The sequence below is a fragment of the Corvus hawaiiensis genome, chromosome 4 (assembly GCF_020740725.1).
Source record: "Corvus hawaiiensis isolate bCorHaw1 chromosome 4, bCorHaw1.pri.cur, whole genome shotgun sequence".
NCBI lineage: Eukaryota > Metazoa > Chordata > Aves > Passeriformes > Corvidae > Corvus > Corvus hawaiiensis.
In genome coordinates, this window is record NC_063216.1 from 50609895 (window position 1) to 50635661 (window position 25767).

General features: G+C 38.7%; 2 protein-coding genes across 6 annotated transcripts in view; one reads left to right on the forward strand and one right to left on the reverse strand.

Moving 5' to 3' along the window:
• Positions 1-13276, reverse strand: part of PPHLN1 (periphilin 1) — a 64754-nt gene extending 51478 nt beyond the window's left edge. For 3 of the 5 annotated variants that reach the window (XM_048300245.1, XM_048300247.1, XM_048300244.1), the window contains exons 1-5: positions 13209-13276; positions 8988-9035; positions 7808-7899; positions 4413-4592; positions 3910-3965 (exon numbers count right to left, since the gene is read on the reverse strand). In XM_048300245.1, the coding sequence (XP_048156202.1) occupies positions 3910-3965; positions 4413-4592; positions 7808-7899; position 8988 (329 nt within the window). In that variant the 5' untranslated portion in view covers positions 8989-9035; positions 13209-13276. Of the gene's footprint in view, positions 1-3909; positions 3966-4412; positions 4593-7807; positions 7900-8987; positions 9036-11995; positions 12600-13208 lie in introns of those variants that run through there. The other 2 variants (XM_048300246.1, XM_048300248.1) reach the window with 2 other exon arrangements.
• Positions 13277-13365: 89 nt separating this feature from the next.
• On the forward strand, positions 13366-23875 carry ZCRB1 (zinc finger CCHC-type and RNA binding motif containing 1). The gene is made up of 8 exons (XM_048300389.1): positions 13366-13511; positions 18188-18275; positions 18428-18456; positions 20589-20700; positions 20783-20890; positions 21630-21739; positions 21848-21923; positions 23231-23875. The coding sequence occupies exons 2-8, from the start codon at positions 18192-18194 to the stop codon at positions 23360-23362; spliced, it is 651 nt and encodes a 216-aa protein (XP_048156346.1). The 5' UTR covers positions 13366-13511; positions 18188-18191; the 3' UTR covers positions 23363-23875.
• The last annotated feature ends 1892 nt before the right edge of the window (positions 23876-25767 follow it).

The following is a 25767-nucleotide window of genomic DNA, read 5'->3' on the forward strand; positions in this document are numbered from 1 at the left end:
TTTCTCTTTGAAGATGAGTCTTACCCATCTTAAGTTGCCAAGTTTCATATATTTCCCATCTTGCAAACTCAGTTTGGTTGGTGAAAAAAAAGAATGAAGTAATGCTCTGTGCACTCAAAAGGATTAAAATTGGGCATGACTAAAGTGAACAGCAGCTAACAAACTTCTAAAGCATTTCACGCTGAAAAGTTCATCTGACCTTATAAAAATGAACTTGGATGCAAAATCCATTGCTATGAGGCCCACAGAGAAGTACTGCAAAACTAGAATCCTTCTACATATAATAGCATAGTTCCCTGCAACTTTTTAAAAAATCTGATATGCATGAATGCTTTGCATAAATGAGCTTAATATATTGCTGAAGACAAGCACTAACATAACTCCAGAAGCAATCAACATCAGTACAAGATAAATGTACAAAGTCACATCTTAATTGATCTCTACTCCTTTCAATTGCTAAGTCTCACAATCCTCATAGCATCAGCAATCAAGACATTAAAATTGCCTTAATGTGCGCAGAAAATTTTCTCCAAACTATGATGTACAATTCTTCATATATGTCAACTACACTTGAACCAAGAGGCACTTCAAATCAAGCTAAAACAAAATTCACATCAGTTCCTAGAGCTCAGAATTCCTTAGGTAACAAAAGGAGAGAAAGAGCTAGGAACTCGTTTTGAAATCTATGCCCTGCACATCCTCTGAATTACTTTATTTTTTACATATAAAACATGTATCATTGCCATAAAGCAGTCACGGTCAGGATAACAGCTGTTCCCTAAACATTGTATAAAACAGGGCATGTGGTCCAGAAAATAGCAGAAGGAATAGTAATGTTCCACTCAGTGCTAGACATGATAATGTCTACCATAAATGACAGCCACTTGGAAACTGAAGCATAACCCTATAAGGAGGAAGGCAAGAAAAAAAAGACAGTAAGCTAAGTGGTAGAACCTCAGGAATCCTCTTGTCACTCATGGAGAACTGCTGCTAGTCAGTAGACACATCACAGATGAAGCCACAGCTCTACAAATGCTAAGTAAGCAAGCATGTCCTATTGTTAAGAAAAAGGCGAGAAGCTTAAAAAAACCCCAACAAAATACCACCAAAGAAACCACAGGAAAAAAAATACAAAAAATCCATAACTGCTGGTTTCTTCAACAGCAAAGTTTAAGAGATTACAGAATCATAGAACACGAGGAGTTGGAAGGGACCCAACAAGGATCGCTGAAGTCCAGCTCCTGGCCCTGCACAGGACCATCCCCAAGAGTCACACCATGTGCCTGAGAGCATTGTCCAAACACTTCTTGAACTCTGCCAGGCTGGTGCTGTGACCACTTCCCTGGGGAGCCTATGCCAGTGCCCAACCACCCTCTGGGGGAAGAACTATTTCCTAATATCCAACCTAAACCTCCCTTGACACAACTTCAGGCCATTCCCTCGGGGCCTGTCACTGGTCACCACAGAGAAGAGATCAGTGCCTGCTCCTCCTCTTCCCCTCAAGAGGAAGTTGTAACTGCAATGAGGTCTCCCCTCACTCTCGTCCAGGCTCAACAGACCAAGTGACCTCAGCTGCTCCTCATAATGCTTCTCCTCAAGCCTCTACACCATCTATGTTGCCCTCCTTGGGACACTTTCTAATAGATTAATATTTTTCTCATATTGTGGTGCCCAAAACTGCACACAGGACTCATTTAAAGACACTTGATATTGCAGATAAGCAGCATTTTACTTTGGGAGAATCTCAAGTAATGTCAACCATACAAGTCTCCTGACTGTCTAACTTCTAACTACGCTTTAGCCATGTTCCATGCAATTTTTTTAAAAAATCGTTCTCGTTAAAATAATCTTAAACATCCTCCTATTTCTTCAAACAAAAAAAATTATATATACTCCAAAGAACTTATCTAAAATAATTCTAAGCATATCCAAAGCGAAGGCATTTTTACATAAAATAACTTTTTAATATCATGTTTTGTGAAGCAAATGTCTTTGAAATAGAAAGTAATTAGCATTTTCACCACAGGAGACAACATATACCAAGAAATGTACTTTGATTTCCTCCTTCAGATCCACTACATTGCTCAATAGTGGGCAATATGCAAAAAATCGTAATTAAGGATTAAGGAACACGACAAACGTTTAGCAGTATGATCACAAGACTTTGCTTTCAAGATTTACTGTATTTATATAATAAATCAGTAGGGTTTCATTCAATTGCAAATGTATTTGAACCATAGATCTTTATGAAGTTCTTTCATAGCATTATTGCAGTTGTGTAACAGTTAGTCTGAAGTATATGATAAAGACTCAGATGGGACTATCTTATACCATACAACACACTTATAAAGCCTTCAACAAAGTGAGTTGACATTTTAACCTTACATTTCGAAAGGAAGAAATCAGGATGCATTTAAGACCATATTTTTGACCACTGGGTGCCACTCTTGTTCTGTGTACAATAAACTGCCTGACACTAACTCACTCTTCTCAGCCTTTTTGGTTTTTTCCTCAGCTTTAAACAACTCTGATTCTTCTAAATTGAGAAGATGAAAGAATTTTTACCCAAGTTTTTATCAAACACTCCTTTTTAAAACCCTTTATTATTGCTTCTAGCCCCAAGAATGCAATTCTGAAAGAAGTCTATTGCACACAGACCCTTACGATATATGAAGGATTTCTTTTATGGTGGTGTTACAGAATAACCCATCTATGTCAGGTCTAAATCATCCCATGCAATGGAATAGATATCTACTGCAACTCTGTGGCCCCGTATGGATATTGCTACTAACAGAGCTTCATATTGAGTTTGCAACACCACAAGACCAAGACTTTGAGCAAGCCTGTCAGGCTTGCTCTGTCTGAGCTTTTCCTGACCTGCTTGCAGTCTTTTTTTTTAACTTGCTGCTGGTTTAACAGCTATTTTTCTAACTGACCAGGTGTCTATAGCTAACTTGGTTTACTTTTGTTGATCTTGGTATGGTACAACCATAGTTTGAAACACATAGCACTAATAAGGAGTTATTCTGTGATATAACGACTAACACCACAACGCAGTGTCTACAAATACAGGCCTGGTATAATAGGTATCTCGGGAAGCGGAAACACAGGATGGGGCATATATAAGCACAGCCATCAGATGACATTCTTAAATCAGACTGCTAATACTTCAGCTATACTAACAATCAATTCTTGTCTAAATATTTAAGGTGACTTTCATCCTTGTCCATAAATTTTGAGTGTAACACTATCCTGTGCACTTTATTTGCTAACTCAAATAATCCCATATAAAACATCATTGCAGGCATATGTATATTACAGCCCTATGATTTACTAGTAGTCCTTAGATTTCATAAATGGGAACCTGAGGCACAGACTAAGAGGGATTCACAGAAATTAACATAATATATGATGGAAATACATACTCTTCAGTTCAGCTAAGAAAACAGGGAGCTCAGAACAAGGCTGTGGTGAACTTCACAATCCCATTATCTATTCCACCAACCTTTAAAATGGCACAGACATTGTTATATTGTGGCCCCAACGTACTGCAGCCACAGAATCAAATAATAGACCAAAGAATTCTCTGAAATCATGTAAGAATTGTGACTGATCAGAGATCCATTAAATTACTTACACTTTCAGGTTACCATCCTAAAGATGTTATCATTATGCCTCCTTTCCTTTACTAAACAAATACTAAAATAGAGACTTTCATGTCATATAATTTCTTTAATTTCTATTTCAAACAATACAACTAAAAAACATTTTTCCACTATTGTCTTTTACTTCAACAGATGTCCTTTCCCTGTTATTTCACTGGCCTGCTCTACCAACTGTTTTGATAACAAAGTAAAATGCCCTAAATATTTACAGCCTATGCATGGCACTACTAGCATCAAAAAATACCTGTATTCAGGTCTTGTAGGATGATCATCCCTTGCCCATCTGTATCCTGATTCATCCTGCAAAACATACATGCAAAACAACTGTGTGACATGTATCTCTACATCAGATGTCAGGTGTATTTTGTTGCCAAACGGTACTCAATTACTGCAAAACCAAAGCCTTTAATGAGCTAAAAATAAATTAACCCCCACAGCAAGTATCTTCTCAATTTATTCACTGTATCCCATTACTTTTATTTTCTTCCTCTGTCAATACTGAAGAGAGCAAATTTGCAATGCCATACAAAACACAAAAACTACAAAAGTTTCCAAACCATATATATGCTCTGACTTGAAGAAGAATTTCCTCTTTGAAATATAAATTACCATCAACACCTTGAAATTACAGAATTTCAAAGAGCTAGGTTGCAGGGGGCAACAATGATGACCTTTCCAGTATTTTAATCACCTGGTATTCAAGCATTAATGGGAAAATAAACATCATAAACACATGAGAAGAATCACCTTACGTACACCTCGGTGAGGAGGGCCACTTCTTCGGTCATGGGCAAAGCTGCGACCCTCGTCATAGTCTCTGTACTCAGCGTGACCATAATCGTCATAGCGACTGTAATTCCCGTCCCCCGGCCTCTCGAGCAGTGGTGGCTTCTTGGGCACAATGTTTACTATTCTATGGTAATCACTCTAAACCACAAAACAAACAAAATCATATTGCTTTTAACAGCTGAATATCCGTAATGAATAAACAAAAGTAAAACCAAGTTATTGCTAAATATGGGACTTAAAAGAAGAAATTGCACAGGGAAACAGCAAACTTTAAAAATCATGCCAGTCTGACAGTGGAATAACTTATTAAATCTAATTGGACACCACTCATATTCAATCCTCAGGCATTACAAGTTTAATTACAGAGGAAAAACTTTCAACATTGTTTAATTTTCTTTTGAAAGTTTATAGCACTAGCATCAGCTACCTTCTGAGCATCGGTTAGCTATGTGTACTTCTCAGACTTTTACATTATCTTTAGAATGCAACAAAGAAAGTTACACTCGCAATGCCTATAAAACAAAGAGCCCGTTTGAAAATGCTAACTATTTTCCTTATGTCCTTAACATCCTCCACACTGCAGAGACTGTAGTTAAGACAGACCTTGCTTCATAATCTGAATAGATAAGCACACACTGACTACAAGGCAGTAGCTGATCTGAGGATTGACGTGACAGAATTTTAACACACTTGGTTTTTCTTTCAGTGCAAGTTTCAGGCAGCTTTTTGCTAGAACACAAAATTAATTTATTTCCTCCAAATAACATATCATACACCATTTGCCAATTAAAGAAATTCTTTGTTTATTAAGTACAAATTGCACAGCAGCAAAAGACACAAATCCAATTTTCTAGAATTAAGTTTTATGTAAGTCAACTGCAAATAAAAAGCAAATGAAAACATTAATTGAAGATTTTGTATTTTAAATCTTCTTCCTTTAGCAAAACATTTTTAGTGGGCCTCACATAAAAGTTACAAATGCAGAGACTTGAGCTAGCATGTGCAATTTGGTGGGGGGGGGGAAGACACTCAAGCTATTTTTTTAACAGTAAGAAGTCACAATCTAATGCACAGAGAGTTTTTGCAGAAAAACACATTACATTCACAAACTGCTAAATATTGCCATGCAAGGAAAAAAAAAAAAGTTAGTTCTGATTTCAGAGACCACCCAACAAACTGACTAGAGGGCAATCCAAAGCCAGCCTCCAGCCATACTGGTGCAAAGTGGAGAGTACACAGTCAGTCACATCGCTTGATCTACTCTTACCTCACTGAACATCCTCCACATCTAATTTTTTTTTTCTTAGTTTGGTGTCCTACAAAGATGTGCTGTGAGGCTTAAATAAAACTGTTCCATGCTTTAACCTCACCCAGAAGACCCCAGCACACAACTATCCTGACACATAGAACAGTTACATGAAAGCTTAATGTGTATCCAGTTGTGTTCTTTATCAGTATCTGAAAGCATATGTTTCTACTACAGTCTATACTTGGCATACAATTAGCACCCAGTTTAGATGAGGACACATCTCTTGCTCTCTTCAGACAAAAAATATGTCATTCTGTATCATTGGCACATCTCATTTCCAACATACCTATCGGCAAACACTAAGCAAATTAATAGACTGAACAAATGAATTCCATTTCACTTGTCTAGTCAAAATTAAGTCAGACTTCTACATGTGGACACAAATACAATGGCACAGGCTTACAAGGACAGAAAGTACCTTCCAACTATCTTGAATCTGCAGAGCTGTATGAGAAGGAACTCCATATCCATCTGCCAGTATGGCAGAGAGATACCCTATCTTGGTTTTCCCAGCTACTGGGGGTGTTGTTTTGGTACAGATGGATAGTAATAATTGTCATGAGTGTATTCTGCTACTCCCTTCAATCCCAGTTCCAAACACATGTAATACAAAGCTAGCACTGAACTATGTAGTTAACTCTTGCATCAAAAGGAGTGTATCTTTTAGACTGTAAAGTAAATTTTCATAATGCCTATTCACACATTGTTCCCGGAGCAGCCTGAAAGAATTTAGAAATGTCACTGATGCGATGGTTAAATTAAATTGGCAATGTGTCAGTCAGTCAAACTACTTTAAAAAAAAAAATGTGAAAATACATTCTGCCTTTCCTCTTGTCCTATCTTGATTAAGTATTTTGGAGAAGGAAGTAGATAAACGCCCTGTGAAAATCAATCTGATTTACTACTCGCTGAAAATGCAGAAATGTTGCTGCCTGTAAAAAGAGTTAAAAACATCACAGAGCAGCCAAACACTAATAAACTCCTCAATAGAGGAGCCTCTGTAACGAGTTACCAAGTTACATTGGTAACTTACCAACATTGGTAAGCTTCCAAAGAGACAAGCTGAAAATGCAACAGAGGGAACCCAGAAGATATGCTAAATCAGCTATGCTATTATTTCAACATTTACAATAAGTAAAAGGAAAGTGAGATAAGAGGCACCGGTACCTGAAATTTTATTTTGCCAAAAGCACATGGCACAGGATGTAAATAGAAATATCAAAAAGTATTCTTAAAATTCTATTTCTGTAATACCTTCAAAGAAAAAGCTACAACCTGTTTTATTTCTTTGCTAGAGACTTCAGACAAGGGAGAAAAAAAAGTTATCCAACTCTGTGGGACAGAGATTTCCTAAAAGCATTCTAAAGTTACTCTATAGCACAGCAAGCACAGCTTCTGCATTTACTTTTACAAGTGTAACATACATACATAACATACCACAGAACACTCCATACCTACAGAGCAGATTTCTGTTGACATTCCTCTTGTAAAGTGTTTCCCTTACAGGGCTCCAAAGCACAACTTTAGCAAAGATGTACTTTCAACACTTGTTATACATATCTCCTCCTATACTTTAACCATCATAACAAAAAACTGTGTTGGTGACAAGAACAATTATGAAAGACGTTCCTTTACCACCTCAAATTACATAAAAGAAATAGTAACATAAAAAGAAAAGATTGTGAAAAAATATAACATAGTATGGCCTTTTGTTCTCCAGAAGTCATTAAAAATCCTGCATTTAATAACAAAAAGAATTACACCAAAAAATCAGTTTATCAAAATACAAATATTCTAAAACTGTTTCAACAGATTTGAAAATTAAAAAAAAAGAAACCAAGACTTAATTCTGCAGGCATCCTGTTATTTCTGTGCAGATTTATGTGCTAGATTGTTGGCTTCAAAGAATGGGAAAATAAAAGAATTTGGGGTATCCTAGGAACTTACACAGGTAGATAAATCCAGCCCTTATGGTACAAGTCATTGTATAAAGGTATAGTATAGTGTTATTATGCTACAGATACAGTGCTTACTACATACTTACATCACCATGAATCCTGGGTGGGAGACGTTCTCTTGGAACTCTTTCATAGTCATATCGCCCTTCAGACCACATTTCATCTCTTCGATATGCCACTAAAGACAATGAAAATACAATTAGTGAAAACCAGACTCATTATGAATAGACAAAAGGATAGTGAGCAGAAAAATAAAGGTTCACAGACTTCTCCCAATATAATGTATTATGCAGAAGCCCTGTACTTTTTATTGTTAGCCCTTTAAAATAAGTCTTTCTAGTTATGGAAAGTAATTAATGTACTTCGAGCAAAAACAACTCACAGTATGGGCAAGAAAACTGAACAACCAGAAATTAGTTCAGTACAGTCAGTAAAATGACAGGACTTAGAGATGCTATAAACAGCTCTATTGAAATAATGCATAATGCAAATACTAGATGTACCTATAAACACATACACACATAACCTACAGCAATTCTGATACTGCTCTGCTAAAAATACTGGAACTTTAAAAAAAAAAATTCAGCACCTATTTATTAGACTAAATAATTTCTACTTTTTAATAAAATATAATAACTTTGAATTATTTCATCAACTCAACCATCTGGAAAGAGATCAAAACGCCACACATCATTTCTTAATACAAAGCCCCATATGTTGATTACATGAATAGAACACACTCTTCACATGCAGATACTTCCTGTTTTAAACTGGGAGCCAGCAGAACAAAAAAATACCTCTTTCCAGAGGAAGGTGACTTTCAAAATCAAAATTAGTCATTAAAAACAAATGGAAACAAACCATCACTCTGAGAGATTCTAGTCACGCTATGCCAGACAACAGACTTGAGTTCAAACCTTTCTGTTAATTATAAAGGTGACAAATTATCTACTATACAACATTGAAAGCAGATATGCAATTGCTAGAATTATATTTTTCAAACCTTCCTTTCACAATAGTAGCTCTACCTGTTAAAAACAGTCAATAAGGAAAAGTAACAGCAAGCCATATTCAGGAGAAATACATAACCTATTTGCACAAAGTAAAAACACTTTACTGGAAATAGACTTACGAGGCTATATAAAAATATTGATTAATACAGGTGCTAAGAATCAACATGACAAAAACGTTTATTAACTGTAAACAGAGGTAGCACTAAGTCCAATACACACTTTTGCAAAAAATAATAAACACTTCCATACTTACTTTTCTCTCAGTTTTAGCAACTCTGCTTCTGAAGATCCATTCACTTACCTACAAAAAAACAGAAACTGAGGTTAGCAAAAAATGCATATATATTCATCGTAAGCATATTTTTTTCTGACAAGTAAACCAGACAGGTAAAATTTAAATGTTTTAACTGCCTGTACCCTGTGAACTGTCTTTGTAAAAAAAATAAGATTCAGTTGCATGTGATGAGAGGTTAATGAAAAGCTTGATTTAACAAAGGCTTTTCTTTTGGTAAAAGACAGTAAATCCTGAAAAAAAAAGCTCTTTCCTCAACTACGTGATGTATCTATGTTCAAAGATTTTGACCCTAGCATTGGTTCAAACAAACCAGAGTATCTTATTGAAATATGGTCCCATTTTATAACAGACTTGACCTTAAGTTTGCTCTATAACCAAGACACAGAACTAGTCTGATGTAGCTACAGGTTATAAATCAAAAGCTGACTAAACCAACCAGCTTATGCTAGTTAAGGACAAAAGCAAAAGGATCCACTGTCCCTGCCCTCTCCAGCAAGCTCCATGTAAGACTTACTAATTCTGAAATCACTGCTCATATTGCTGCCATTGGATGGTCAGGTGCATCACCAGAAACACCTTCGTGGCACTTTCACAGCAACTGCCTCAACTTTTCTTTATTCTGTACTACGCTGACTTTCGCTAAAGCCTAAAAAACGCACATCAGGGCTATATGCACATGAACAGTTCTTAGGCCAACCCCATGCCCTCCTTCCCACTTTACCAGGAGGATGCTCAGGACTGTCCCCACAGTCTTTGTGCCCAGAACAGTACTAGAACATTTCTGCGTTTTTATGTACTGGGAGGGACAGAATTAGCTACGGAAAGACAAAATCTTTACACTGAAAAGGCATCACGTGCTCTGCCTTAAAACACTGCTGGTCCCTCATGCCCAGCGCTTGCCCCAGGGGGAACCATTCCTTCTGTCCATACTTGCCCACAGCCTGAACCGCCCACAGCACCCACTCCCTCCCCTGCTCATCCACAGCCCACCCACCTCTCACATGCACAGATATTTAAGTACTTGATGGCAACCCTCAGTTGTTTAGACCAATAGCAAATACCAGAAGCTGAACTCAGATAAGGTTTCCACGTGGGCTGCTTTTCTTTTTTTTCCATTTTGACAAATACAGTAGTGACCCTGTCCTTTTGCCTGCAGGAGTTATTGAAACTGTTAACTGAACACAATGTTCAAAAAGCAACACATCTCAGAGAACTGCTACTGAAGCCGAGTGCAAACTTACACCTCATGCTGCTTTGTCAGTCAAACCACCTCCAACATCCCAACACACATGACTGCCAGCAGGCTCTAACACTTACATACACACCCCATTATATTTTCAGGCAGCAAGGCTGATATAAACACTTCCTTTTTTTATCACTGTTGGACCTCACTGAAATGAGCAAGAATTAACACCAGTATTTTGACAAAAAAAACACAAGCTAGAAAAAAGGTAGAGATACACTATCACAGAAGTCAACAGACTGACAAAAAATATATACCAGACAACAAGCAACTATGCAGGTGGAAGAAAAATCTCATTTACATTTAGAGGAATGAAATTAAGGCAGTTAATCGGGCAGAATCAACCATCACAAGTACAAGAATGGCTTTACTCCAATTAGCACTATGTTGTGCTCTATGCTAATACAGGTTTTGTCATCAAGCAGACTACACAGGTCTCTTCAGATTTTTTCATCACTGGGCTTTCTTTATCTAACAAACAATCATTAATTTTTTATTCTCTTTTGCTTTCTAAATAATATGTGTTAAAAATTCCTGATGCATTTGCAAAAGCACTCCAGTATTTTGAAACATTTTGTACACAATTCTTGCCTGCTTATACTTACTTGAAACATCAATTTTCATCAAGGCTAGAAGTATCTACTGCTCCAGGATTCATAATTTCCTAGCATGTGCTATCATCTTTCTGCAGAATCTACATTTTTGTTTTCAAAACATATGGCTCCCTAAACCAGATGGCTACATCTTGCTGTATGTGAAAAAAGCACAAAAATAATGCTGTGCAGCAAATGCAGAGACAGGCAGCTGAAGTGCCTCCCATGCCACTGGGATATATCTGGTTTTATAATATTACATTGACAAACAGCAGAGACTGACAAATGTGAGCCAATTCTGTCTCTTCTCTACTTTGGAAAGCTCTCCAAAAAAGCTCAAACGCTTTTGTACAGGTAAGCTCTAGGAGAGATGTAACTTATTAGCAATATCACTATAACACCTGCAGTGATCCTGCTGTGAGGACATAGACAGGAAACACTGTTTTATCTTCCAACAATTAGACTCTGTATTTGATAATGCTTCAAAGACATCCCAGCACCTCTTACCTAGACAGGAGGCAAGACAGATAAAACTGGGAACACACTGACTAGACATAGTCCTACTGGTAAAACGAAAAAGCAGAAGTGTAAGAGCAGAGGGGAAAATCCAACACATCAGGAAATAAAATAATGTGAGAGAGGCACTAAGAAAAAAACAAAGATTTAAAGACAACCTGTCTCTGCCTAATAGCAAATATTAGGCTATAAGATTTGCAAAAGCAATTAGAAGTATGACTGCAACAGGTCTAGGGATATTCACCTAGAAACCTAATAACCAGAGGGAAGAGGCTTTCTTCCAATCTTTCTCAACCCATTCACAATAATTTTGACTTAAAATAAGGGGAAAAAAAACAACCAAAAAAATTATTTAAAAAAATCACTGACCAAGAAGTCAAATTAACTCCTACCTCAAAAGAAAAAATAACTCAAGCATGTGTAAATTGAATAAAATTATTAACAGCAGCGGCATTCCAATGAGGATTTACAATCCCACCAGTTCCACTTCCTTACTACATCATTCTAATATGCCACTAGAACAAGAGAAATGGAAGCAATGCTTTGGGGGTTATATTAATAGAATGACTGCTGTATTAGCACTTATCTTTGCCTGACCACCTGCAGTTACCCACCTGGCCATCATCAGTAGCAATGCCATGAAAAGCATATTCTACCGGGCTGTGATGTGGCTGCTACACCAGCAATGTCACTGCAAGCAACTGCATGGATCACCATTGCTCCCATGGCTTTCCATCCTGCAGCACAAACACTTTGACAACAAAACAGGGCAGCTCTCTATACTGCTGCCTTAACAGGTCAAAACCACAACACTCTCAAAAACTACTCTTCAAAGTACCAACCAATGCATAGCACTTCACCCACAGCAAATCACTGTATCACACTGTCCTCACAAGTTGTGTGGGTTTCCACATCTTTTTGTGTATTTCTAACTTTGTTCCCTTGAAGTCACAGATACTCCAGAAAAGAAACTTATAGACTATCCTTGAAAACACTAATGGATGGCAAAGAGCCTACTTGAGGTGTATGAGTGAGAATAAAGAACCATGAACAGTAGACTTGAGATGATTCAATACTAATAAGGACTTAAAATATTACAGCATACCTTATTGTTAAACTAATCGCACAAATTTATCCTGAAAGATTTATTCTAGTACTTATTAGGAAATGAGCTGAGTGACACACTCATGTCTTATTTATTCCTCTAGAAATAATAAGGATACTGATCCTGCACCAACATACCCACCACACACGCCAATGAAAGTGTTTACAGTGGGATTTATATAGCCTCCAAACATTCATTACGAATTGTTTTAAATCACTCTCAGATGTATGTACAAGCAGGACGATCCTTCCCTTCAAAACAAATACACAGATTAAACTGAGAATCAATCTTCTGTCACGCATGGGTTTTAAAGAGGATTAAATGATAAGGCTTATAAGCCATCCCGGGTGCTGCCCCAACAGCCGCCTGGAGGCCGTCCTTCCCACCGCTCCTGTCCCGCCACCTCAATGCACCCCAACCCGCGGGCAGTCCGGCTCCACAGAGCTCCCCCCGGCGCACGGACGGACGCGCCCTCCCCGGGCCAATCCTCGAGGGTGCCGCTTCCCAGGACAGACGCTCCGCGACCCCCGAGCACGTGCTCGCAGAGGGGGCAGGAAGGCGGGCCCCGGGCCCCCCGCAAGGAGCCGAGCGCGCCCCGCCGCAACCGCGGGACAGGGGACCGGCCCCCGCCGTGCCACGCCGTGCCACGCCACGCCACGCCGGCTCCGCGGAGGAAGGCGGCCAGCCCCCGGCTCGGCCCCGCGCCCGGCCCCGCCGCTCACCCGCCTCCCACTCCCGCGGCACGACAGCTCCGCGCCCGCCCCGCGCCTCCGCTTCCGGCGCTCCCGAGCCGTCGGCGGAAACCCCCGCCCGCCGCCGCGGGGCCGCCGCCCATTGGCCGGGGCCGCCGCCCATTGGCCGCAGCCGCGCCGGGAGGTGCGCGTCGGCGGAAGCGCGACGGGCCGGGCGGCGGCGAGAGGGGAGCGAGCCGAATGCCCCGGGCTGTCCCGCCGGGACCGCACCTACGCCTCTCCGGGCCGCGGCGCACGATGGGCTCCCGCGCGGGCTGAGCCTCGCCGTGACGGGTACGCCGGGGCGGGGGTGCCGCGGGTGTCGGGAGCGCTCGTTCACAGCTCGCTCGCTTCGGGCCTTTGCGGAGTAGGAAGGGATGAAATAAGCAGCTGGTCAGGGCCGCGCTGTGGTAAAGGAACCGCAGGCCGATGTTATGGCCGGAAGTGTTAATACAGCGGGTGGAAGTTCTTGAGCAGTCTGTGGTTCTGTTGGTTTAATGTCGCTCTGCTCGCGCTGAGCTCTGAAGTAGAATCGTGTGTCGCGTGTTTTGAGGACGAAGGGCCGTCACGAAGTGAGTTACCCAGATCTGCCCCGCCTGGGTGAAGTTCTGGGTGAGACCAGATGCGATTGAACCAAGCAGCTCTTCTCCCATCTTGGCTGTGCTGTGAATCCCTTTAAAAAGACACTGTTGAAAAAGCTTTTATGGGCTTTCCCTTCGGAGCACGGGGGAAATGGTGCATAGAAGTGATCAACTTCTGAGGGCCCCAGGTCTCTCCAAGTTGAGGCGAAAGAAGACAGCCCAGGCCCTGGCCTCCAGACCACTCCGTAGTTCTGTCGGTGTTGTACGTTTGTTGTCGAGTAAAGCACTTACTGTTGTATCATCTTCATCCACAATAAAGTCTCAGTGAACGCAGGGCCCCCACAAGCCAGCCAACACCATGTACAGGTAGTACTGGGGACGAAAATGGAATCATATCATGATATCTGTTTGGGACAAAATTCGACTGATTTTGGCCAAGGTCGATGGGGCACCTATACATGATCTGGAAAAGGGACATAGATAAATTATATTTGTTTGATAAATAGTCCCGCCTCATGGTCTGGTTGCCCAGTCTTACTGTCCCTAAACTTTTGTAGTTAGATCAGTACATAAAAGTACACGGATCCTTTTTATGTTCCTCTTTGGCTTGAGCAGATTGTATTCTTTCTTTTGCTGATAGCGCTAACTTTATTTACCAACTCTTGATCCTGTTTAATATTTGCTTGGTACTGTCTAAGTAACTATGAGATAAAACAGATTATGCTCTTACAGCTTGTTCCATGCCCCTTGTGCAGAGCAGAATTGTTGCAAGTGGTTATTACCCTTGTCAGGGGCCAAGGAGAACATGAGTTTGGTTTTGTCCTTTACCGCAGACATTTGACTATAAGCCTGAGCCAAGCTCTTGCCACAACTAATGGTTTGTTGATTTGGGTGTAAACTCTGTTGACTCTATTAAAGCAGGAATAAAATACTGTGTTTTAAGGATCAAGACAGAAAAACTCAAATTAATTGCCCTGAGTGGGAGTCCCTTGAGAAACTTGCTCACAAATCTTTTACGCATACTTCAGTTGATTAAATCATAAATGTGAGCTTGCTGCTCTGCACTTAAAAACAAACGTACAAGTTTGTGCTTTTCAGTTAAAATACCAAAGTTAAGTCATGAAAGTATCAGTAAATTTAAGCTCCACTTCATGATTCAGAGGCATCTGAACTGTTTTGCTGGTGCCCTTATCTGTTCTGAGATAGAGTAGAAAAGCCAATTACTGAAATTAATCATTGTCTTTTTGTGATATCCCCAACACTAGTGACAGATGCTGTATTAGGCATATTGGATTGAAGCAAAACATATTCATGTACCTGATCTATTTTTCAGGAGACTTAATCGTTGCTGACAGATGGTTCTTGTCAAAAAATGGCTTCTTTTAGTTCAAGTTGTTAGAAAAGACAAAAAAGATTGAATTCAAGAAGTCATTGTAATGAGACAGAACTCTATTGTCAAAGTTAATATGTGAAAATGATAAATGAAGAAGGCATTAATATTACAGAGAGGCTATTACATTAATGGGAACTGTGCACAATTCTGTGGAGATACTGTAAAGGCTTTTAGCCAATGCTTTAAAGTTAACTAACTAAGGTAATACCTTAGTAGATCAAGAAAGCCCCAGAAAAATGTTCAGGGTAAATTAGAAATGTTTTGATTTGTTGGAAAGCTCTGGCAGGATATAGCCTTGAAGCCAGGCTGTACATGACTTTCAGGTGAGTCTCCTGCAGCAAGAAGAAAGCTCAGATGTTGTTTTTTGGTTGGTTTGGGGATTTTTGTGAGGGAAGGGGATTTTTTTTTCTTGTCAGCTGAGCAGAGAAGCTGGTAATCATGGAGAGAGAATGCGATGAAAATGTTAAACTTACATTGAAGAGTTCTGTGAAGTTAGAAAATTCCTGAAGTAGAAGGACTCTCAACTTTGTAACAATGAGCCTCCAGATGACATGTCTTGTCTAGAGGGTTAGCTTAAAGCTGAAACTGGCATTTTTTACTCCTCCTGCTAGAAAACATCATTAGAATAAATGGTGATAACCATGCAGTTACTGTGCTCCCTCTTCTATTAAAGCTGTGTCTGTACAGTGAGTCAGACTTAATAAAAAGAAGAAGTACTTGCACAACAGTCCTAAACAATACAAATTACTAAGAATATTTGGGCACTTGGAGCAACAAAACTGTTAAGCTTAAATTTGTCCAGGGGAATAGAAACAATGTTCAACCTCAGCTGTCTGGCAGCCAGCGCTCACGGGTGCAACTCTTTCAGCTTCTAATGAAAAAAGCAGTGCAGCTGAAAATGGTGGTTCTATAGGCTGCATCCATTAATAATTTCCTAACAACTGTGCTAATTAGGCCAGTAGTAATCTCTGCATGATGTCTCACCTTCTCTGTGGAGGTTTGCGCTGTGGCGTTGTGGAATGTGCAGGCTGACTGCTCTCCAGTCATGCCGTTCTCCCTGGTGCCTGCCCATTAAAACGGGGGCTGCTTGGTCTGCTGTTATAAGGTGCTTCAGCTTCTCTTGCCTTTTAGGCAGAGTGAAATTGTTGTATTCTGACACTTGACGTTCGCTTTCAGTGTTTCCTCATCCACTGTTGCAATATATTAGCACTGGCAACATACCATAGTGCAATGTTGAGATCGCTCTTCCCAAATCCTTCTATCCACTGTACATCTGGATAACTGCACTTCAGGCCGTCTATTCATGTGGCATGTTGCCAAGTCAGTCTGGTTAGGCTTGTCAAGGATACTAATGCCAAGCAGAAAGGAGTTTGGGATAATGAATCCAGTCTGCCTAACACCAGATGCAATGTGTGGCCTTTATTGCAAATTTATTCTGTTTTCATTTGCTTAACCTTTGTGTTGCCATCTTTGCTCATGCCAGAAAACAGTCTCTCAACATGGAAAACCTCAAACTTCAATCACTTGGAAGCTGTCACTCAAATGAATTGTGATACTGTAAGCATGTCAGGAAAGAGAAGCAAAGCACTTGGATAATCAGTGTCTACTGGGAATATCAGGCCTTCAGATAACTGAATCATGAAATGCCAGAAAGTATCAGCCGGATTAGAGTGCGATATTAGTTACTTTGTTGGCACTTGACCAAGCAATCTGTTCAGACTGGCTACCCAAGAAGTCCCCTAAGAAACTGTAATATGGCAGATGCTGATTTTAATACTTTAGGTTTTTTATCCCTTCATCAGCTTTTGTCTGTGTTTTTAAAATTAGTCGGTCTTGCTGAAGAAATGGCTTGATCCTCAGTTGGGAATTGGCTAGAGGTGCTAGGAAGCAGTAATAAGGCTGTAGGAAAATGGACAAGGAGGTAGAAATTGGGCTGTGTAGGGAACGGGTTTGCTGTACTATTTGGTGTGGCCTTTCATAAGGGCTATGTTTTGATCTTAAGTTTTACTCAGCGCTTAGTCTGAACCATGGCTACAGAATGGATCAAAGAGAGTGTTTTGCACAGACTTTACACCACCTAAAATTTTGGGAAATGTCCAAATGTGAAGAAAAACATTGGCTCTTCATTCTCAAGTTAGTTGTTACTCTTCACCTAGTATTAGGTGATGTGTATGTGGTTATAACAGTATTTTTAATTGATTCATTGTTTCCAGACATACGCAGTTTCAGGAGTATAGAAAAGATTGGAAATTAAAATAGAAAGATTGGAAATTTTCCTGCTTCCTGCCAGGAGAAAGCTGCCTAATCAGGAGGAGAAAGGGGAGTGCTTCTACAGAGATGCTGTTTTACAGTCAGCTCTGGACACATGCAGTTCTAGAGGAGTGCAGAAACCTGAGCAACAGCTAAGAGAGAAAATGAGAGCATGCTGCTTTAGCATCATACTACATTGACTTTGAAATGTATTTATCTCCCTCCCCACAATAATTAGGACTCTGCTTTAGGGAGGCTTTTTTTTTCCCCTGAACCAACTGTATTTTAGTCCATGTTGAATGCAGCTGAACTGATATTGTAAAAAGAATCAGATCATGATGGTACTGGTACAAAGGTCAGTAATTTCACATGTTGGCCATAACATTTAATAAATGGACATTGCTTGTTTCTTTTGGCCCCCAAACTTTCTTATTGCACAGATCAGTAGAGGATTATTGTAAGTACACTAACTTGTCTGGTTTTTCATGACTACAAATCGACTCACATAGAACAAAAATATGTTTGGATCCAGGAGAGGAGGAAGGAATGTATGTCTTCTGTAGCCCATGAAGGCAAACACTCATTTTCATGTGAAATGATGCAAGGGAAGTGATAGCTACGCTCTCCTACAACTTTATCATGGCTGTCTGGGCTAGGTTGGAATAAAATTGAAAGTCCTGAAACTATTTTATTAACTGATTTCCTTGTTGAATACAGTTTAACTCTTCTCTCTTTCCTTTCATCAGAAAAATGAGTGGTGGGTTGGCACCAAGCAAAAGCACAGTATATGTCTCCAATTTACCCTTTGCTTTGACAAACAACGATCTGTACAGGGTAAGTTTTAAGAGGTGCATTGTTTAGATTAAACTTGTTGACAACAATTTTGAGTGTAAAGTCAATACTGATATATGTAAGTTTGTCATGATAAATTTATTATTAGTGAAATGCAGTTGTCTGTTGTTAAATCTTTTTATTTTATGTTTCAGATATTTTCGAAGTATGGGAAAGTTGTCAAGTAAGTGACCTGATATGGTCTTCTATTTTTGTACCTCTCATTTTAAATATTTTATGTCTTTTCTTCACTTGAAAGTCTTGAGCTTTTTGTAATTTAAGTATGAATGTGGAATATGAATGTATTGAAGTTCTGTTCATTTTTAATGAAGTATAAATTTAATTTAATGACTGGAAGTTCTTGCAGTTACATACATAATACAAGAATATTTGTGTTGGGGACGGGTTTTGCTAACCATTTCTTAAGAGCAAGTAGAATGTTGTTACATACCATCAGTCCTTTCCATGAAACAGTTGAAACAGGATTCTTCTAGTATTATTCTCCTTTCCTTGAACACATGTGGGGCACAGTGGGTAAGTGTGAAAGTGGGAGCTGCTTCTTATGTGAACTAGATGTCACAGTTCCCACAGTTGTAGTGTACAGTTCTCCGTGATTCTAGAGGGACTTGTTATTTTGACTACTTTGTATTTTACTTACAGCTAGATGTAAGGCTGCATTGATGGCTTTCAATATGTGGGGCATTCGTGAACAATTTATGTGAATATCTGCCTCTATGTTCAAATGACAAAAGGAGATGCCACAGTAAGGAACTGACTGATTTGTTTATTTTTTTTTTAATTGATCAGAATAAGGAGACTCAAGTCTTCAGTTTTTAATCCTAAACCAGCAAATACCATCTCTAACTTCTAGTAGCTGTTGCAGTAATCTGTGATATATGGAGTTTCAAAGTTTTTGAAGTCTCAGAAGTGTGTTTCAGGTGACAAATAGCAGGAAAAGCCAATATATCCTGACTATTATGGTTTCAACTCAGTTTGTTCAGTAAGAAATCAGACTTTCTATGGCTCCAAGAAGTTCCTGGCTTTTTAAAGATCTGTCACACTTGATTATTTCTATTCTTGTGTTATTAACTGATACGTTCAATATCCCAATTAGAAGCCTGACAGTCATACCAGGCTTCTATTGGAATTCTTCAAAGAGTAGCTTGGCAAAAAAATTAATAGAATTGTTTTAAGGTCAGTTTTATTGATGCTTGAACTTAATGCATGCACATGGACATGTCTTGTCCAAGAGACTTCAGTAGTAAAACTCTTCTCTAAGCTCAACGTTTTCGTGCATGTATTTGGGGAAATTTGAGCTTTCTTTACTGTGTTTTTATTTTATAAACTTTTTACAATGTAGGTCATCTGTTACTTATACAGGCTATGTGGTAGGCCTTCTATATTGAAGTGGGGTTTGGTGGTTTTTGTTACTTCTTAAAATTTTGGCTTTCCTTATGGCTGAACCTTGTTGTGCCTGTGGTGGACATAAGGAGGAGTGTATTCCCTACTTTTTTACATGTACTTTTATTTTTATGTCCTTGTAGACTGACGTTCTGGTTCTCACTGTTGTTGTTTTGTTAGGTTTTTTCAGGGCTAAATACAATTGAGATTAATATTGAAAGAATTGAGGATGTGTGGGTTCCTGCCATACACACCGCCCAGCCGTGTCTTGTAAATCTTTTTTGTCACAGGTTTTTTTTACTGTTTCTAGATTTTCCTGAGCTTCTCAATGTGCTATTGAAGCTGTTGGTTTCAATGTTAGACTGAGGATTTAACTTCGTATGTCATGTGAAATAACACGTGCATCTACGATCCTTGGATTTCAGTTGGAGATATTTGTAGAGCAATACTGCATGTAGTTAGTGTTTCCTATTGTGATCCTGTTTAGCTGATTAGTCCTACACAAACATAGATTTCTCAGTTTGGAGGCAGTTCACACTGTGCTTTTCACCAATAATAGCAATGGTCAGATTACTCCTGAATTTTCCTTTTGCTTCCAGTATGCGTAGTTCCCTCCAGTTAGGTTACTTGTAAATCTAAAGATTATGTTCTCTGTTCTTCAAGTCACCCAAGGGAATTAAGAGTGATGCTGGTCCCAGAAAGACCCCACACACTTTTTTAAACTCATCTCCACTCTACCTCTAAGCATATGGCCATGTTAGCTGCTCCTTTGAATTTCTGTTAGAGCGTTTTTCTTGTTAAATATACTTTAACCCTTTTGCTATATAACAAAGCTAAGATCCCACTGAGACCTTTAAGGAAAAAATATCTCTGAAGAAATTATGGTGTATCAATAATGTGGTTATATGTTTCCAGAGTTACCATTATGAAAGACAAAGACACCAGAAAGAGCAAAGGAGTTGCCTTTATTTTGTTTCTGGATAAAGAATCTGCACAAAACTGTTCTCGGGCACTTAATAACAAACAGGTAAATTGTGGAAAGTTTTTGTGGCGGGAGGGTTGGGCTTTCAGTCTCAAAACATTTAACTTTTCTTTCCAATTTTCTGTAGTTGTTTGGAAGAGTAATAAAAGCAAGCATTGCCATTGATAATGGAAGAGCAGCAGAATTCATTCGCAGGCGTAACTACTTTGATAAGTCTAAGTGTTACGAATGTGGGGTGAGTAAAACCAAAAATGTAGAGAAATGGACAAAAGTCGTGGGTTGAGATAAGAACAGCTTAATAATTGGAATACTATTAAATAATAGTAATAGTAGATGGTAATGAGAATGAAAGTAACAAAGAGAAAGAAAACCCAAGAAAGATAAGTGATGCATATGAAAATTGTTGCAATGATAGCCTCCTTTGCTTCAAAATACCTGCTTTTGCTATATCTTTGGAAGTTCATTATTTAGTTGGCAGTAAAATAAATATGGGAAACAACTGTTTTATGTAGAAGTGAGTTCTAAGTTTTAATTAATTCCTGACTTTTCCTGAACATAGTAATGTAGGACATTGAGATTTGGATAGTATTTAATGTCCAAACATTGTTTTATATTCATAACACTTCTTACAGCAAAAATGTCACCTCACTCCTGTGTCTTAAATTGTTAATGCTGAGGTTTCTATCTTGTCTTGAATATACACCGTGTGTAGTGTATTGAGTTATTGCAACAGCCAAAGAAACCTACTGTGCTCATAGCTTGTTCTCAGTTTGCAGTTAAGCATGCATATCACCACCAATCTCTTCATTTCCATGGCAGGCCTAGAGAAGAGTTTGTCTTCTGTGTGCTAATTCAGCATTCCATTGATCTTACTAATTGCTTCCATTTTTCCCCCATGAACTTCCCTCACAATATGTTTTAACGTATAGTTGTTTGTAATGGCTTCTGTTAAGCAATATTTCTTTTTCTCCAAGGAAGCAGGACACTTAAGTTATGCTTGTCCTAAAAATATGCTAGGGGAGCGGGAACCACCAAAAAAAAAAGAAAAGAAGAAGAGAAAGAAAATAGTTGAGCCAGAAGAAACGTATGTATATTTAGTTACGTGTTACTACTTTTTTTAGGAAGCTTTTTCATACTAAACACTTTAATTAAGGATCTGTATTTTTTTTCTCCCTCTCTCTGCACAATGAAGTGAGGAGGAAGAAGAAAGCGAAGAGGAAGGAGAAGACCCTGCTCTAGATAGCCTCAGCCAAGCCATAGCTTTTCAGGTACAAAATTGAAGCATGGAATACTTACTTTTTAAATTCAACTCCCTTCTTTAGCTTCTTTTCAAAAGCTGTGCTATACATGCATAGGTCTGTCTGCTCTATAGCACTCAGCAGGCTCTGGTTTGGTAGCAGCAGTTGGTAGTTATAGTTGGCTTCTTTACATTGCAGTCATGTTCAGTGGAATTTTGTTTGGGTTTTTTGCTCTTTCACTGTTGCTGTATTTGTGTGTTGCAGCCTTTTCTTTCCTTCAAGCTCCTTTGCTATTTGCTTCTGTCATCTCTGCTGTGATGCTCTGCTAGGTTTTTGCCCACAAATCCTTCTTTGCTTTGTTAACTGAGGAGACAGAAAAACAGTCATGTATAAGCGACCGGACACATCCTCTGCACTCACTAGAATGTCCTTGAACATTTATTACTGGGGCACTTTCTTTGCCTAATACAGACCATCGCATTCTCTAATAGACCTCATCTCCCAAAACATATTGAATGCGTATCTTGTTATGTAACTAGATTATCTGTATTACTGTCTCTATTACTTCTTTATCTATACACTCTTTTGCTTCACTACACAAAACAATCCTGACCTGATATTCAAATTTCTTGGCTCCCTGGTCAACAGTTGTCCCCTGTCTGCCTGTCCCTCCAAAAAAAACCCTCAAAAGTTAATAACTTTGTTCTGACTATTACTGTAAGGAGTGCAGAACTTTTTACATGTTGTAGTCCAAAAAAATTATTCAAATATGCACAGTTTTCCTCCCTTTCCCCAAAAACTCCACAATTGGAAATAAAACCTATAAAGCCAGGAAACATTCTCATGTCTATCACCATCCAAGGATTTTAACTGGTAAAAATAGGAAGCTTCTATTTAAACTATTAGTTGAATAACCTTCAGAAATAATCCCCAAAGGCACTCATTATCTGAATGAATGACTGCAAAGGACAACAGATAGAAGACTTACTAGTGGAACAAAGCCGATTCAATAACATCAGTTTAAAACATGAGGCATTCTTTGCTTTAGATCTCAGCTGCTCTATATTTTTGGAAGTTTGCCATGGGCAAGATTCCTCTTTTTGAGAATACAGGATAGTCCAGGCGGCCTGCTGTGGTGTAGAAGACAGCTTGCATGTGAGAAATACTTTCAGAAACGTTTCCTAGTGCTTTGATCACACAGTATACCTGGAAATAAACCCTTGTAATTCTCTTAACTTATTTAATAATTCAGTGCATATTGATAATTAGCGTTATTATTTGTAATGCACCTTAATTTTTCTTAATCCCAGTTAATACTTTTCCTTCCTTCATTATAGCAAGCCAAAATTGAGGAGGAACAACAAAGATGGACCCAGACTGCAGGGGAATCTTCAATTTCAGATGATTCAAAACGTCCACGGATTAAGAAAAGCGCTTATTTCAGTGATGAGGAAGAACTTAGTGACTGAACTAATACTGTTCTAAATGCATATATAAGATATATATAGTGTGCATTTTGTAAAGTGCTACAAAGTGATCTGTAATACAGGTGTGTTTTGGTGTTGAAGACACTGAAAATCATGTTTTATTTTTATTCTGTCTCCTGACTCTCTCATCTTTTTATATCTGTGTCTCAAAACCTTACCTTTCAAGGCAATTTTTTAAGAAAATGATGTGATTGTACACTTAAATCCAGAAAAGTGTGAGAATGCAACCTGCAGTTAGTATCTTGACCCAAGTCCTAGCAGTGAAGGGTTTCATGAGAGAATTTCCCAAGGCTTTTTTCCTAAGAGGAGTTCCTCTTAGGATGATTGTTAGCACCACTGATGCTTTATGTATTGGTCTGTTTGAAAGCAGTGCTTTAGTAGTACTTAAGTACAATATGAATCTTGCACTAGTTCCTCTGCATAGGGTTGAATTTCAGCTTTAAGCATTGTCTTTTAACTCTTCATGCAATAATATAATAAATTAGGTCACTGTTTCTCCTGACTGCAGTTTGAGTGCCTAACAAGGGTTATCCACAGGGTTTTAAATAGGCTCGTACCTAACCTGGATCACAGTCGTGTGTGGATCTAACCTGCATCACAGCCATCTGAACCTGTCAGCAAAATTCAAAAGGCATAGTTTCCTTTGCCTAAAAATCAGCTTTCATGTATACTTGGAACTGTCATGGTCTCTTAGCAAAGTGTGTTGCCACCTATTCTGCACATAAAGCAGTTCAGACTTTTTCTGTCCTTAGACCTCTCTAGGGTTCTAGGCATGTTCTCCTGTAACTGTGATCATTCCCAAGACCACAGACATGTGGTTTTTGTGGTACCCATTTTATATTGGTGTGTAGTCTAAACCCTTCACTTTTAGGAAGCACAATATAAAATACATCCACAATTTCACACTTGGAAGAAGAGACAAGCTGGCCCCTTTCTATTTTCAGTTCTTCCTGTTTGCTCATCAGGACTTGATTTTCTTCCAAATATAGAAAATGTAAATCCAAATATACCATTATGTATTCTTAATTAATACCAATTTACATTCAAATATATAACTGGGTGCAAAGCAAAGAAACACAGACGCACACACACACACCCTCTAAGCTAATATAAAGTAGTGACATTCAGAAGGTCATTGTGGTGCCTTCTGTTGCTCCTTAAACAGAAGAATTCAGAAATGAGAATGAAGTAATACAAGTTTTTTCTGTGCAAGCTACTCAAGTCACCAGAATAGGAAGGAGTATTGGGCTCTAGATACAGGAAGGTCTTGGACTCAGTAATCCAAGGAATGTTTTTAAGACTGACTTTGACTTTTTGCTGAAGGTACTATATATTAAATCTGAAGCTTCCTTTACTGAATGTTGGGAAGATCTCTTAGTACTGAATAACTGAGAGCTAAACTGCCAGGCATAACTTTTTGTTAATAAATGCAAATCACTCTACATCATGTGTGCAATTATGAAGCTTGAGGTGTTCTAAACACTACTAAGGAAGCAAATAATGCTGCCATCATGTTTTTCTTCAAATGTTAGGTTAGGGCTCAATGGGAGTCCAAAAAAAAAAAAAAAAGAGCAAAACAAACAAAAAGATTATGCCACTACTTAAAATCAGGATTTGTCTTCTTCTCAAATACCATATTCAATGCTGGTTTTAAAAAAAGATAGAAAACTAAAATATGACAAGAGGACCAGTTCGACATTGTCGATGACTTTGGTTTGGAAATATTTGATAGCTTCCAAGAATTAAGATTTCAATGGAGTGATTAGACAGCAAGCTTCAAACTTTTATTTCATTACACCGTGTAATGTACTAGTGGAACTCACTGCCATGAGACTTTTTTCAGGGTCGTGGGGTCAAAAGGATTAGACTTACATATGGAACACGGTATTTTAAAATGTTAAAGTTTCCACTCAGAAATATCTTCAAATAAAAAACAAAACTGACTATTGTTCTGACCTAATACAGTACTTTTTTCCAGAGTTCCAGTAGCTGAAGCATGTTGATATATCTTTCTAGTCTGCTGCTTCTGCCTCACTGCTTTCCCCATAGGATTTGCTTTTGTCGGCATGAAGCAGTAGCTCAGTCCAGACTGTTACAACTGATGCAGTGTTGTTCCTCCATGCTCTTTTGTTCCAAGTATAAAGTCACTTGAGGTAGGTGACATTGGAAAAAAAAAAAACATAAAAATGAGTCTGCTTCTGTGCAGAAGCAGCATCTAGAATTCTTCACCTTAAATCATCTTCCTTTAACAGTTTTCTTAATTCTGAACTTCTCTTGATTAGCAGTGTGTCTAGTTTTTGTCTTAGAAGGATGCACCTAATGCCTAAAACACAGTCTAACGGGACTTTCAGGAATAGGATTTTTGCACTTGGCTTCCTGAATCATTT